This window comes from Calidris pugnax, unplaced genomic scaffold, assembly GCF_001431845.1.
Source record: "Calidris pugnax isolate Ruff unplaced genomic scaffold, ASM143184v1 scaffold70, whole genome shotgun sequence".
Taxonomy (NCBI): Eukaryota; Metazoa; Chordata; class Aves; order Charadriiformes; family Scolopacidae; genus Calidris; species Calidris pugnax.
Window position 1 is genome coordinate 7,847,896 of NW_015090862.1, and position 15,477 is coordinate 7,863,372.

Below are 15,477 nucleotides of genomic sequence, written 5' to 3' on the forward strand. Positions count from 1 at the left end.
TTCAGCTTGGTTCTAGTCTGGTGTTTGTGAAGAATGGTTTGTCTAGTTACACAAGCTATTAGATGCTAATTTCAGCGCAAATAATGTCCTTTACCATATAGTTCACCCTCCTAAATGAGTTCTAATTGAGCAGTCAAGAAAAATGTGTTAACATGGATGAGAGCTGTGCTGGTTGCCTTCACTGTGCTGAGAAGAGATGCCAGTACTCAGGTCTGCAGGGGGACCCCACCTGAAGCTCAGGAAGGCAGAGTGCAGACTGCATTCACTCTTTGCCCTGAAGTTAATGGATGAGCAAATTCTTGTTAAGCATCCTACAATTTTTCCTCAAGTATTCAATAAGCTTCACAAAACTTGTCAGTAAAGAATTTCCGGATCCCCACTGTGACAGATGCTGTTCCCTATATATTGACTCATTTATATAGTTTATTGCTCCCTCAAAGCAAAAACTTTCTGCAATATGTTAAGATGGAAGCAATATAGAAAGTTACATTAATTTACTAAAACTAGAAACAAATCCACAAAGCCAGACAGGGATTGGTATTTCCCTAGAGCTTGCAGGAACTCAGATGTGTTAGGTTCGTTCAGATCATCTCTAGCTCTGGTCCTAAAGAGATCTTCAGTGGCACACAAAATATATTTAGAAACTGCTTGACTGTGCCCCTGCAAGTTTCTCACACCCCTCCATTGGCGTGAGGTCCTGCGTCCCCGCGCCGCTGCCACGCGGCCAGGCTGCAGCCCTGGGCACACACACACCTCCCGGCCAGCACCTGATGGACCTCACGTCTGCTCAGCCCCGAGGAGAACGGAGCAGACGAGAGAAGGGTGCCTGGAAGTAGTCCATCTGTAATATAGTCAGAGTCATTCAAGGTGGAGTTTTCCTATTCTGTAAAAAAGGGGTTCTTAAGACTCTGAAATGACTAATATTTTAGTATCTCAATCCACATTGTCATATTATTACTCAATAAAATGACTGGGTTTCCTGAACACTTTATATATTATTTATACATTATCCTGTATATTTTGCTTCTTACTCTGCCTTTATTCTTTGTACGCTTGTAACTTCATTCTTTGTTTCTATATTTCTGCCACAAGGTGTGGTTTAGGGTTGGAATGGGGCAATTTCAGGCAGAAGTGAAAAGCACACAGTGCAGGTAAAATTCCATGTTTTGCGCCTATTCTGCGGGAGGGAAACCTGCAGGGTTTTTTTACATATTTCTTCAGTCAAAGCTTAAAAAGTCAAAACCGGGGCAGGTTTGGACTAGGTTGTTTTTAAATGAAATGTGGGACATAGCTGATAACAAGTTTTTGTTTGCAATGTGTCTGGAGGCTACTTAACCCCTGTCTGTCCCTCTAACTCAGCCGTCGGGTGCTGCAGCTGCCATTCCTGGTGCAGGGCATCCCCCTTCCCGCAGGCATCGCGCCCGGCTCCTATTGCTCCGTGCGGCGGGACGGCCTCAACGCGCTGGGCAGCGGAGAGAAAGGATGCATTCTCTTAAACACACAAAAGCAGCCTTTTACTACTGTAGCTTGTAGTAAAGTGTTTAATAAAGTACAGTACCAGAAACAAGAGTCTAATAGAAAAGCTCAAAAGGTGAATACCGTATCTGTTGTATTAGTTATATTTTCAGTGATGGTTTAGGGAGTGAAGGATTTCTGGAGGATCCAGCAGAGATACAAACAACACAGAAACTGATTTTTGTCAGTTTAGAACCAGAGATGTGCAGGTGCTGAAAATACCTTTCTCACCAGGAAAAAGGAAAGCACTGACAGAATGTGATTCACTAATTACGTACTAAACACACAAGCAGCAGATGTCCAGTGCTCATGTGCTTCAAATGTTCCCTTCAAAAGGAGGACTGATCTGTGGTGCAGGCTGAAACTGGCATCACTCCATTTTATTTTATTTAGCATAAATTGTAGAGTGTTAGAAAGGCAGGGTGATTCATCAGGCTGGCTGTGTTGTACTGCCTAGTTCTGAAAGGTGTGATTTGCCGATAGCTGCTCATTTGATGTCCCGGCAATGAAACCAGTACTTGAAGCATTCAAATAACAAGTTTAATGGGCTTGGGCAGGACGGGAAGTGAATCTAGTCTGAAGAATGTAGCTGAGGTGATGGCTCACCTGTCTGTCAGAGGGCTTGCTCTGTTCTCAGCGACTCATCAGGTTGGTCTAATTGGGCTACGTGTGTACCCCAGGTGGTGTGCAGCAGCAGGGCAACCACAGAACAGGTCTGAGAACATGCATTCTCTGAACTACAATCAGGGCATACGCGGTGTTTGGACTTCTTTTTTCTTTTCTTTCTAAATTATGTCATCTATCCTTTGTTCAAGTTAACAAATTTGCAAAACTGAGAGGTTAAAAAATACTGCACTAGCCTTTTTGTGGACACAAACTCTTCATAATCACCGGTTGCTAGTTGATGACATCTTCCTGTAGGACTCCTGCACAGACTCCTGAGAGGCCACAGTATGAACCTAACTTCCAATGAAAATGAAAAATATTATTATATTACTCATTATATTGGCAGGAGAAGAAAGTCTGATGGCTTTTTAAAGCAGCCATTGAGGAATGAAAGGTTGATCACTACCACTTCCCCCACTGTAAAGGTCTATGGTTAGTTATCTTTTTCCTGGTTTTTTTCATAAATGCAAAAGTCCACTTTTCCAGTGTGATAATCACATAAGAAACTAAGTCACAAGCTGTTGCAGAACACAACTTAGATCTCCAGGGACAAGAAGAAATTCTGTTTTTTTGGGAGCATTAGATAACAATAATAATAATAATAAATATTTTTATAATAATAAAAAATATGGGAGGGCTTAGATGAGAACAAATATACTGATTCAAAATGACAGGAATTCTGCAGTGTTTCTAAGGGCCTATTTTTCAAGCAGGAAGGTTACATTGACTACCCTTCTGGATACAGTTTTTATTTTTAAAAATAAACACCACCATTAGTGACTGATACTGCAACTCAATGATCCATATCAGGATGTGTATGAGCAGGCAGTGATGTACTCTTTGTATGCTAGAAAGCATTTATTGGCTTATGTCTCAACAGTTTTCAAATAGATATGCTGTTACACCCCATTGCTATCACATTCATTTAATATTTGTTACCAAACAAGTTCTGTTAATAATGTCCAGCGGATAATTTATGTTTTGCAAGGATTCTAAAGTTTACTTTGGTTGGTTAAGAAATGTTGCTCAAATCTCCTCTTCTTTAATCTCCAGCTGTGCTGAGAAAACGAGGACGGAAATGATCAGCCCATTTAACATTTACAGAACTTTGTGCTATGAGTCAGCATCTCCCTTCACTGGCCGGCAGATAACGACCTCTGCATCAGCCAACGTTTTTTGACTGTATTAATCTCAGAATTATCATGCATTTAAAAAAACAATCAGAGCAGGGATAACCTCAATTCTCAATGACGAACCTATAACTAAAGAGAACAGGGCTTTCCTGGGGTTCATTTAGACAAATGACTGCTGCAGGAGATAAATCTCAGATTTACATCTTCGTGAACTCAGTTTAAAATTTACCTGTCTAAAAACTTCCTTACCTTTGATCTTGCCTCATGAGTTCTTCATACATAAAATTTTTCATTCACTTAAATGAAAAAATCTCATAAACCATTCTTCAAAAACTCTTTGAGGAAGACAAGTGAGGGTGACATTTTGTTTTCTTTTTTCATTCTTTAGGAAGTACCAAATTCTTGGCTAATGATAGCATATATATGCCCAAAAAATAGTTTTCCAAAATAATACTGACAGAAACAGACCAGAAGTCAGCAAACACACCACAGCCTTGATATTCAGAGATGCTGAGATACGATAAGTTAAGTTAAACCTTTCTGAAAAGCAGGGCCCTTGTTCCTAGAAACATCTCTAGTTGCAAAAGCCAAATGACTTGAATTGTTTTCCCTTTTTTTTTTTCTTTTCTTTAAAGAAAGTAATGGCTATTTACACTTGTTATCAAGCTACTCGCATCAGGAATTCAACTAATTATGCATGCACAATCATCAAATGGTGCACCAAGAGAATGTTTATACTTGCTGAATGAAGCAACAATGGGGAGAATATAGCTCTGTGATGTGAAAGGCAGTTGCAGTGCCAAAGATGGATCAGTTGCTAAGGACACTATAGCCCAAGGTATAGAATACTACATAAAGAAATAAAAAGGGTCAAGAAAAAAAAAAGTATTAGGATTTAAAAACAAGATTTCTAGATATAAAATCATATTAAGATTAATGAATAATGGGTAAATTATTTTCAAATGTTTTATTCAGAGAACTATGAACTATTTTCTAATAATGCCCTTTACATTGTTGCATCTATAGAAAGCTAGTGGAGTGACAGCAAAAAGATGTAGCATTAAAAGAACTTTCCATCAGAAACGGTTGGTTTATCTACAATATTAAACCCAACATAAATAATAAATCAAAGAGAACATTACATAAACATTCACCCTATCAAATGGAAATTTGGAATCAGAATTTGGAGCTTCGGGTTGATTTGTGAGTGTAGGAAAATGCAGTATATGCAGTCAGTGTACAGAGCACTACAGCTCTTCGTTTCTGTCTAGAAAGTTGTCAGTACAATGTAAACAGAGCATTTCTAATGGTATCCTCAAATTAAGAGATCATAAGTCATTGAGCCGGGAGTGGGGGAAGCTATACTAGTTTTCTACAGGTCTGGCAGCCACTAGCTTTTTACAGGCTGCCATATATGCGTTTAATTACATCAGCCTCTTCCTTGTCCAGGATGCCCTTGTCCACGTAAGCATCAGCTTGCTGATCAATGAAATCTCTCAGCTTTGAAAGATCATAGTCTGAAAAATAAAAATTCATTTGCACAATGAGTCATTGCCATTCTACTGCTTCACCTAAGAAACAATGTCATTGTAAAGTTTATCCAATATGAGAATTCACTACAAGTGCAACTTGTGAAAACAATTTAAAAAACCAAAACACCTGCACAAAGTCTTTTTACACATCATGGTACTTTTAGTATTCAAAAGAAATAATAATCTCTTGCTTTTGATTGATTGCTAGCAAATGCTAAAGTAAGAATATTTTCTGGTCCAGAGATATGATGTTCTAGTCTGCATGGCAAAAGCTGTCATTAAACCCCTATTATCTTCCCAATGGTCATGGATTCAAAAGAAAGTACTAAACTGACTGTTTCCTATTGAAATCCCAGTAAAATGCCCACTTACTACAAACACCTGTAGTGAAAACTCAAGGAAGCAACTTCCTGAAAATAAATCAAAATAAGTATTTACCTTGATACAGAACATAATATCCTGACATGAAAAATACTGCAGTCTTTATGAGAGTGTTAGTGTCAAAGTAATCCTTGACAATCTCTGAGTGTCAATCTGCAACACCGTGCTGAAAGACCCTTTCTCCTTTGCCTATAGATGCTTCCATCTATGCAGCATCATTCGCACTGTATGCGTTCAGTAGACTTTTCCTATGCTGGAAGACATCACTGTTTTCCATGAAAATAATTCCACTTTCAAACAATATAAAAAGGTAACCTATTGGGTAGTCGTAACTCTGCAATAGATCCAGTATATTCACACAAAAATGCAATACAAGTTTCAGTTACATAATTTACAGCATAAAATATAAAGCTTCATTCGTTAGAATCACAAGTTAGTACTTTGGAAAACATCAATGTCTTCAGGGTTCATATTAAGCTAAATGAATTAATATCTTTCACAAAACCAGACACATCCTGAATTTTTCAGTGTAAGTTACTCCACAGACAGAACCTTCAGAATATATTAGTACTGATTTTGTAATGTACTTCAATGTATGTCACCATACAGCAAGAAGTGCAAGGATCTTCTTTCTAACTGTGCTTTCTGCCATGGTTGAGTGACCAAAATTGGATAGAAACAGAAAGACATTAAGAAGTAAACTAATGCGTGCAATCATTTTTATAACGGCATAAGGCAATTTCAAGTGAGTAATACAGGAAATTGATATTCAAAATGCCCCACTCCTGCCAGGGTGTCCTCTCTATATCTGAGTTAATAGGAATTTTTCTATTTGCTGTACTGAAGCCAGGATTTCACGTCTGGTCTGGTACCAGCATTACTTATGAGAATGTAACCTGTTTGTCTCCCCATCCTATCTGCGTAATAGGGACAAATAGCACCCAGCAATTTAATAATAAGGTTGTGAGATTTCATCCGTGTTGCGGAATGAGTCTCTCCAGTGAAATACACCATAGAATGGAAATGAATGGAAGAAAAAACACTAAATTAATATAATATCCATTTTATTCACATCAAAATTCCTGAGCTTATTTTCCTTCTAGAATAGTAAGCATTTACAGCTCTAAGACCATTTCATGGAGACGTGAAGGTTTAATTACTAAACATTCTGTATGAGATTACAACTATTATGATATTATCCAGTTCTGGATAATTTGTATATCTCATGGCAATTTAATTTGATTTTTTTTTTCTAGAAATTTATAAGTGTTAATTTCTAATACTTATTTACGATCTATTAATTTGGACAAGTAATTAGAAAAATCAGCTTTGGTTTACATTCACCACAACAGCTGCAGCATTACATTGAGCTTTGAAATTGCTACAGTAAATGAAGTGAGGTCTTATTTGCATATTCAAATAAAGCCATTTGCCATTGCAATTAATTATAGAATTTACTTTCATTCCTAAGCAGCTACTGTTAGTGTTATGAAACTATAAACTACCTAAGTATTTTGTGAAAAATCTGCAGTTGCTATCTGTGTGCATTATTTAAATGACTCACAGTTACGTTCTCTGGAGACTAACTAGAATAGAACACCCAGCCCGTACCCAGCAGCCGGCGGCTACTGGTGGGAGTGATGCTAATTTACACTGGGGAGGAGCTGGTCTTAAAGAGCATTGGTTTCCAAGATCAAGCCAGGTCTGGGAGATACTAAGGACATGTCCACAGAGCCTATAGATAGTATGTAAGCAGAACAAACTTTGGAGACAAAATCTAGTCAGGCCATAATCTTGACTCTTGATATGTTTCTCTTTAAGTCATCCAACCACTCAAATTTATTTGCCTCCTTAATAGGCAATTGATATTTTTAAATTGGGAAAATGCAAATTAACACTTCCAGGGTCATTAGGCATTGAATGAATAATAATTTCTACTGAAATTCATACAAAGTTAAGGATCTACAAACATATGCCTGAAGAAAACCTAAATCTTTTCAAGTACATTCAATGAGTAAAACAATCCATGAATAGGGGTAGAAAAGACTGGCCATTTTATTCCACAAATTACTTTGTGAATCACTTTTCCACTAGCTCCCAGGTGGAAGTGGAGAAATGATTGATGAGCCCATCAATACCACCTCATCTTCTACTGAAGAAGCACAGCGCAATGCATTCACGGTTAGATAAGCCTACCCTGACTGCACTTCCTTAACATCATCCCGGGAGAACTGAATTAGCATTTTACAAAAATAAAAAGTATGGAAAGGCACAATAAAGATAATGTATCAGAAGAGTAAGAACACTATTCTAATTTTGTCATAACTTACACTCACTTTAAGGCGTATTTCCATTGCCAGAGGACAATAAAGATATTTTAGTGCAAAGGAAAATCCATCTGCACAGCACGTGTACATCTTAATGCATTCACAGGCAGATAAAATGCTATTGATCTGCAGTCACAGCCATTTCCAGACTGCAGCAGCGCAGACGAAAGGTTATTATGAGGAGGAATGAGGGGCTGCCCAGTCGCTATGTGCGATACACAGAAATGATCATACACGGCTGAGATCTAATTACTCTAATGAGTACATTGATAAACAGAAACATTTATTAGAACTGGCAAGAAAACTCTTGAGCAAATGTGTCTGTCGCTAATTGCCATCACTGCCATTCTGTGGAAATGATTTTAAGAGGGCAAAAAAGAAAGAAAAAGAAAAAAGTCCTTCCTATTACAGTGTTTGTATCTAGGAAAAGGAATATGTTGTGCTGTAGGCATGCGCTCATCTCTGGAACGTAATTCATATACAGTTCAGCTCACAGAGAGGGTGGTGGGATTGCCCAGGGCTAATCTCATCTCAGATCCCTTCTGCTTGGCTGGTGCAAGAAGGATCCTTCTCACCAGGCGCCAGTCATGGCCCAGGGATAGATCCCTTGGCTAGGAACCTTCACTCACAGGGTGGGTGACGGCAGAAGACCCAGCAATGGCAGGGAGAAGGGACAGAAGGCTGGTTTTATGTTAGATCTTGAGGGCAAACATGATAAAGATCTGTGAAATCCTGTTGCTGTTAGCTCGCTCCCTCCAGCTCTCACACAGCCCTGCCTGCGAGGAAGAGTCCGATGGCTGGGCAGCTGGTGAGCACACCCTGTGCAGCTGCTTCAGTCACCACTCCCCTTCTACACAGCTCTGGTAATATAGGCTGTAATCCCATATATTCCAGTGCTAGTGATGTAAATTTGTATCTTAACTGTTTATGGTTGAGAAACAAAACCTATTGCCATTTGTGATGGCCTGCACAGTGCTAGCCAGATGCACTCAGCTTTTTTAGACGCATCCAGACATTTAAAATGTATGTCCAGACATCTACCTCATGTATAAAATCATAATTAAAAGATATGTTGAACTAAGAAATGCTACCTGGTGACAGGCACAGCACCGTGACTAAATGGCAGCACAGGACTAACTTCTTGCTGGTTAGTCACTGTAGTTTGTGGCCAACAGCTGTTTGAGCCACTTCACATGAATTTGCCTTAGTTTACTTTTTTCATTAATTGATTTAACTTTCACATCACCTGTATTTTTTAACTCTAACATCACTAATTATCACTATAATCCAGACAAGCTCAGTTTCACATGGCTATTATTTAACTTATAACATAAAGCTAAGTTACACAACACAATTTAAATTACATGCTTTGTAATGTATATGGTGCCCATCCCAATGTCAAGGCTTTTTACTTCATACCTTCTTTGTTACCTTGTTTGTTGTGTTTTTTTAGCCATTCTATGTTCTTCCTGATTGCTTCCAAATATGCCTCAGCTTTTCCTAGAGGAAAGGATGAGAAAGAAATCAGGCATGTACACCAATGACTGATGCAGCTTGCTTAACTGAGTGAAGTTGGTCACGGCGAAGGCAGATTAAAACTATTCTTAGTTTCTGTTTAAAACCTGAGTCCTGTCAACCTTAGTCAGGCAAAATTCCCACAGATGGCTGCAGGTTTTTTCTGTGCAAGATTAGACACCCACAAACTTAAGATCATGGCTTTTTTGAGCTTTCTACATAACTTTTGGTAGTATCCACAGATACTGCATATGTGGATTAAAGGCAATCTGTAGCTTTTTGATCACAGTAATTGTTCATCAGAGATGAAGCTGTTAAGACAGCATGGAATGACTTAAAAAGACTGAGAGCTTTGAGTATCTCATATACAAAGTGTCAGAAAACTCCTCCGTTCAGTAGTACTAACAGCATACAGCAAATCTAAGATTGTGTTATTTTGGAAAGACAGCTGAAATACAGCTACTTACATTTACTGAGAAAAAGGATGTATTAAAATTACCACGATAACTCCTTGTTATAACTGAAAATTTAAAATGATGGCTATTTTTGGACCAGAAAGCACACAGACAGAATTAGTTCAAGGATTACCTAATAAGGCCCCTAAGGAAATATTCCAGCTAATGGATTTTGAATTCTTAACTTGGCTGGAGTTTTATTGATGTAATGTTCTTACATTTGTCAAGAAAAAAAACCCTAGTGTGATTAGCATGTATAAGGCTGCTACTGCCAACTCTGCATGTCTGGTCCCATTAGTGAGTGGATACGGTATTAGATATACTGTAATTTTGGAGCTGGGAGTGCGGAGTTAGCTTTAGATACTCTACGAAAGAGCAAAGGACATTGCATGATGAGACAAAGAACTACATACTGATCCAATTTAAATTTCTAAAAAGCTATCGGGCTGAATATTTTTCTAAAGGTAAAGGAAAATAACCCAATCCAAATTGAACATGCAGATCTTCAACAGACAGGCAAAACATGTTATTTACCACCTCCCATGGGTATTGAGATTATTTTTCTTTACTGTGAAATTAGACACCCATCTTGAGCTATTTTCCCTTCTATGCTCAAATAACCACCACTGGAAAAAAAATGCCACCTTCTATCTGTGAGTGGCTAATAGTTTATACATTGCACAGGACTGAACTAGACAATCAACTGTAGCCTCAATTACTGCAATTCACTACCAAGCATTTTGCAGTAAAAACACATGCATCCAAAAACATACGAGCATAAACCAGCATCAGTGCAAAATAGATTATAAGCATTTTTTTTAAATCAGCCAACTACAAAACGTAGACGCTTACGCTGGATCCTTAGCAATAAGAACCCACTGAAAGTTTTCTGCTTCAGCAAACATCCTCCTTCAAAAGTTCAGCATTCATTACCCAACAAATCTCCTCTCTATACATCACTTCCTAAGAAAAAGTCCATCGAGTCTAGTCAATAAATTGCAGATGAAGGAGTTTTTTGTGTGCAGGAGGGAGAACTTACTCTGGAGATGCAGCTATACTATGAAAGCCTATCAAAGAACATGGCTGAGCCTGAAGTACTGTACTGTAAACTGTCACTTGCCAAACTAACCTCTCCAACTTTCCCCTCAGTAAGTTTGTCATCCACACACAAACCTAGAATGAACACTCTCTTGTCTTTTAAGTTTATGCAGCAACCACTTCTAAAATTTATTTCTAGTACAAGCTGAGAGAGACAAAAAGTTGTATTTAAATATTTAAGAGCTGTGCTGAACACCACAGAAAAGCTTGGTTATACAAGATTAGCTAAAACTACAGCAGTGCTTGTCTTTGGTCTTGGGGACACAGGCTCTGCAGATTTGGTATGGCAAAATTTTGAGATGTAGCAGCCGACTTGCCCCCCATGGACAGAGTGACTTCAGCCAGTGTGATAATAAAAGTACTAGTGTGCTACGTTTGCTTATTGAGCCACTAGCTTACTATAATAGGTTTTCAAAGTTTTGTAAAAGAGGCTAATTGATGATGACCCTTAAACTCTGGCAGTGAGTAATGCAAATTGTTTCACTTCACAGAACTTTTCAGTACCTTTCAGTACCAGTCTGTTCTAACACAAATGAGAGAAATCAATGGGCTCACTCAGAATTCTGAATATCCTGATGATCTGATTTCACTGAAAAGTCACAGATGCAAAGAAGCAAAATCTCTCTGCGCTACTGTGTCAAAATGCATTTCATATTGCCCTCAAAAAGAGATATGAATTCTGTGAAAGTTTATGGCCTTACTGAGCATGGGATATAGTTTCATATATTTAGAAGCAGACAAATGAGTACACTCCCAAATCAAGCTGTTGTGTGCTGACTCCCAGTAACCATAAACAGAAGATATTTACGCTAACACAAGGGAAAAACAATACCCAAAGATAGAAGAAGATTTCAATCACTTGGAGTGTACATATGTAGCAAAAGCAATAGCTATTTTGTACCTCTGGGCTCTTCACTGTTCCCTGCTGCATTCTGGTCTTCATTTTTTGTAGAATCCTTTGAGATTTCATATTCCTTTTCCATTTTAGCTGCTTCTTCCTTTGTACTGTCTGCTTCTTCACTACTCTTGTCTAAAGAAAAAACAGTTGGAAGAATTTTGTATCAAATGTACCAAAACCACTTCCAAATCACATCAATACGATCCTTAGGAAGTACAACATTTTGATGGATGATTGAGGAAGAACCTCATTGGAGTCTGGTTCGAATTGGTTTATAAAGGTCGTCTCTACCCCAGACCTCTGGAAATAGGAATGCCTATTTCTGCTCTTACAAACAGTAGCTGAATACAGGTGACTAAAATGCAATAATATGTAGTTCATAAAAGCATATTCCTTTATGAAGAGAAAAATTATAGGAAATTTTCATTCACTAAATCCAAAGTTGACAAATTATTATTTAAGTCTTAAGAAGCATTCATACAGCTTGCTTTTGTATATATATAATGCCCTGACTCCTCCAAAGAAAAGGACAGTGAATATACTTCCCAATGTTTGGACAACTAAGTAAAAATTCCTATCTTGATGTGTGTTTTGACATCCAAGCTGTGGCTAAAGGTCCTTGAGGGACTGTATCTTTAACTAGCAGCCTGGCTTCTAAAGCAATTAGCATGTTTTTAACTGAATAGGTTAAAAAAATGTGGTATTCCAGAAAAGAAAATTGTAGAATAAGTACCTGCTGGTAGCTTCGTTCCGGTTTTAGTGGAAGGGTTCTCAAGCTTTTTCTTTGTCTGCTCAGCTATCGTTGTATCTAAGTTTTCTAGAAATCAAGGCAAAACAAAACCCCAGTTATTCTTCAGCAGACATGATGTAGAATCTATATTATATTCCCCACAACATAGTTTGAATAGTGAATAGAAATTTAAAGGAACAGTTTTCATCCTTGCCTCTGGAGAATTAATGCAGAGCCAACACTAAGAGAACAAACAAATAGGAATATGGAACTGATCAATCTTATTAAAAAAATTAACTACCAAATCATGACAATAGGTGTACCAAATACAGCCAATATTCATAAAGTCAGTAAACGTGTGCATATATATTGTAATTAAGTCATGTAAGTCACAAAATACAGATAGCAGTATCTATGACAGTATATACTCAGTATATAACAGTGTCTATTTGGACTAGATGATCTCCAGAGGTCCCTTCCAACCCCTATCATTCTGTGATCTGTAACAATTTTTTCTGATGAAAGCAATGAAAGGGTTTAATTATCTTCACAAAGTATACAAGACTATGAAATATGTGCTTCATCCTGGTGGCAAAATATTATCCCAAAGTGCTCATCTGTCTGGATTTTATATGGTTTCATTGGAAAAGAAATCTAATAAAAGGTTTTAAATTATATTTAGATGAAATAAATATGTAAATTGAACTGATTAAAACAAATATTTTTTAAAGTTGCTGAAGTCAAGCATTTACCTAAAAACCCAGTAGGCAGCCATGGCCCTGTATACAGCTCTAAAAGTCTAGAAAATGTTTTTCTATGCAAATTTCAGGGCTGAACTCATCTAATTTGAAAGTAAAAGCACCTTTTCATCAAGAGGACATTTCAGATACAAACATTATAAACTTATGTGGGGAAAAAAAAAGTCCTTTTAATACAACACTTAATAGATATCACAAATCATCATAAAATCTGCCATTTTTCTTCACTAACATAATGGACATGGTGTAGAAATTTCTTTCCCTTTATTAGCATTTTTTAAAGGTTCAGTTAAACACAGATCCAACATTTGACAGATGTCAGCTATTGGCGGGGTATTTCTGAGCGACTTCATTTTGAATTGTCAATATTCCCTTTATATAAACAGTTAAAATATTCAGTATGAGATGTGGTAACTGTGGCAGAACAGATATTATAGGGCTAGTAAATATTTTAGATCCTATCTTCTGTGTAAGGCTCACATTTTACCCATCAGCCGAGGAGCATCTTTTTTTCCATTGGAAAGATACTCAGCACTGAAACCTAAAGATTAGTTTTTAGCAAGCACATTTCTCATCATGGCAGATCACCATAAGCAATTCTGCCTGCCATCTGATGAGAAATCACATAATCCTGTCTGCCTGAGTCCTCTATATTTTGTGATTTACATAAAATTAAAATTTAAGGAGTCTTTGCTGGCACCCTGCCTGACTGCACCCTGTGAATTCTATATCACATTAGGGTTTTTTTTTAATGAAAACTATTTTCATTTGGTACATATCCTTTTAATGTGATTTCTGACCTTGCCATATACCCTAAACTAAACTGGTCTAGCCTGGGTTACAAGCTGGATCAGACATACTGAAGAAAAAACAAGCTAGAATTACAGTGGTGGTATTGATGCCTCACTAATCACTTGATCCAAAGCTTATTGAAAGGACTGTAAAAATTCCTTTCAGCTGAGCTTAAGATACTATTTTTTTATCCTGAATCAGTATCATACTAGTATTCCAGCACGAATATAAGGATTTCTCTGTTGCAAGAGACACAGTTTTTAGGATAAGATTAAACAGCTAAGAACCAAAAAAAATTTGTAAGTTCTAGTGAATAAATTCTTCTCATTCACTAATTCATCCAAATGCAAAAATGTCGCTGACTTTAGACCTTAACCCAGAAAAACCTATTAAATTAGGCTTATTTTTAAGTGTAAACATACTATTTAAAAACAAATAGGAGTATTTAAATGTTCAAAATACCACATGTATATAAGTGCATTGATTCATAAGCGCATATTGATAGTATTATTAAACAAAACAAAATTTAAAAATTATAGTATTATTTTTTAAATGTTTTTGTTATGCTGCTAGACTGTAGTGTTAAAAAAGTTGTACATGTATCCACATACAGCATGTGCCACTGAAGGCGATAGGATTTGTACTCCTCCATTATTCAGTTACTTCTATAAATCCCATCAGGAATTCTACAGTTTCTCTGAGTCTTTTGATTTGGCTAACAATTTCATTTGAGGTCAATGGCAACATACATTGTAACATGGTAATAGTCATTGTTTTCCAGCCACATGCATTAAACCTCTACATCTCTATATGAAGTATAATACAGCACTGCTGACCACTAATAATCCAAGCTCTGGCACTAAAGCCAGACTGAATGTGGTAACAAGTATATTCCATTTTCAAAGATTTATTTTGTCAGTAAAGTTATGGACAAGTTTATATGACAGACCTTTTAATAAGGAATACATTTTACGGGAGAAATATTGAAGCTCTCTTGCTAGCTGGATGGCACATCAACATAAATCTCAGGATTTCATAAGCAGCTGTATTTTCCGCGTGACAGAGTTAACTATGTGAGCCTGTTCATGTTTATGGCGATCATCTGGTGTACCTACATATATATTGTAGAGAGAACATTACCAAAGAATCCCAATTATTCTTGAACAGGATTTATTGCCCCTCTTTTTCCCCTTCAGAATTGTCTTTAACAGCTGGTATTGTTTCAAAACATGTTTGTACTTGCCATATGTGGCTAGGCCAGGGCTGAACAATGTTTGCTCTGAGTTACACTGATGGAGTGAGTCATCTTCTCAACCGAGATGTGCCTGGCCAGCAGCTAAGCAACTGCATGTCGTATCTGGAAGTCTAACAAGAATTGATTACCTTTCCGGTATCGTTTCCTTAGCAACATAATTTTTACAGAGGAAGAGTTCAGAAAGGTACTGACCTTTCCACAGAGATGGCCACTTACTTGAAATGGCACTAATTAAAACAACAGAACAATAACTACTGAGCTAATGGAAGTGACCTACGTTGGTAAAATAGGTCACTCCTCTGGCGGCCGGCTTTCCGCTGAGCAGCATAATCTCATCTCTTGAGCCAGACACCAGGAGTCAGAAGATCTGGTTTCTGCCCTGCCTCACTTTCTAACTTGCTTTTGAACCCAGCTGACTCGCT

General features: G+C 37.5%; 1 protein-coding gene across 2 annotated transcripts in view; it reads right to left on the reverse strand.

Annotated features, from left to right (window-relative positions):
• Nucleotides 1-2,914: 2,914 nt before the first annotated feature.
• SCG3 (secretogranin III) overlaps nt 2,915-15,477 on the reverse strand; it is a 28,002-nt gene continuing 15,439 nt past the window's right edge. Inside the window, exons 9-12 of one of the 2 annotated variants that reach the window (XM_014944486.1) lie at nt 12,254-12,337; nt 11,524-11,652; nt 8,986-9,054; nt 2,915-4,831 (exon numbers count right to left, since the gene is read on the reverse strand). In XM_014944486.1, the coding sequence (XP_014799972.1) occupies nt 4,713-4,831; nt 8,986-9,054; nt 11,524-11,652; nt 12,254-12,337 (401 nt within the window). In that variant the 3' untranslated portion in view covers nt 2,915-4,712. Of the gene's footprint in view, nt 4,832-8,973; nt 9,055-11,523; nt 11,653-12,253; nt 12,338-15,477 lie in introns of both variants that reach the window. The other variant, XM_014944484.1, reaches the window with a different exon arrangement.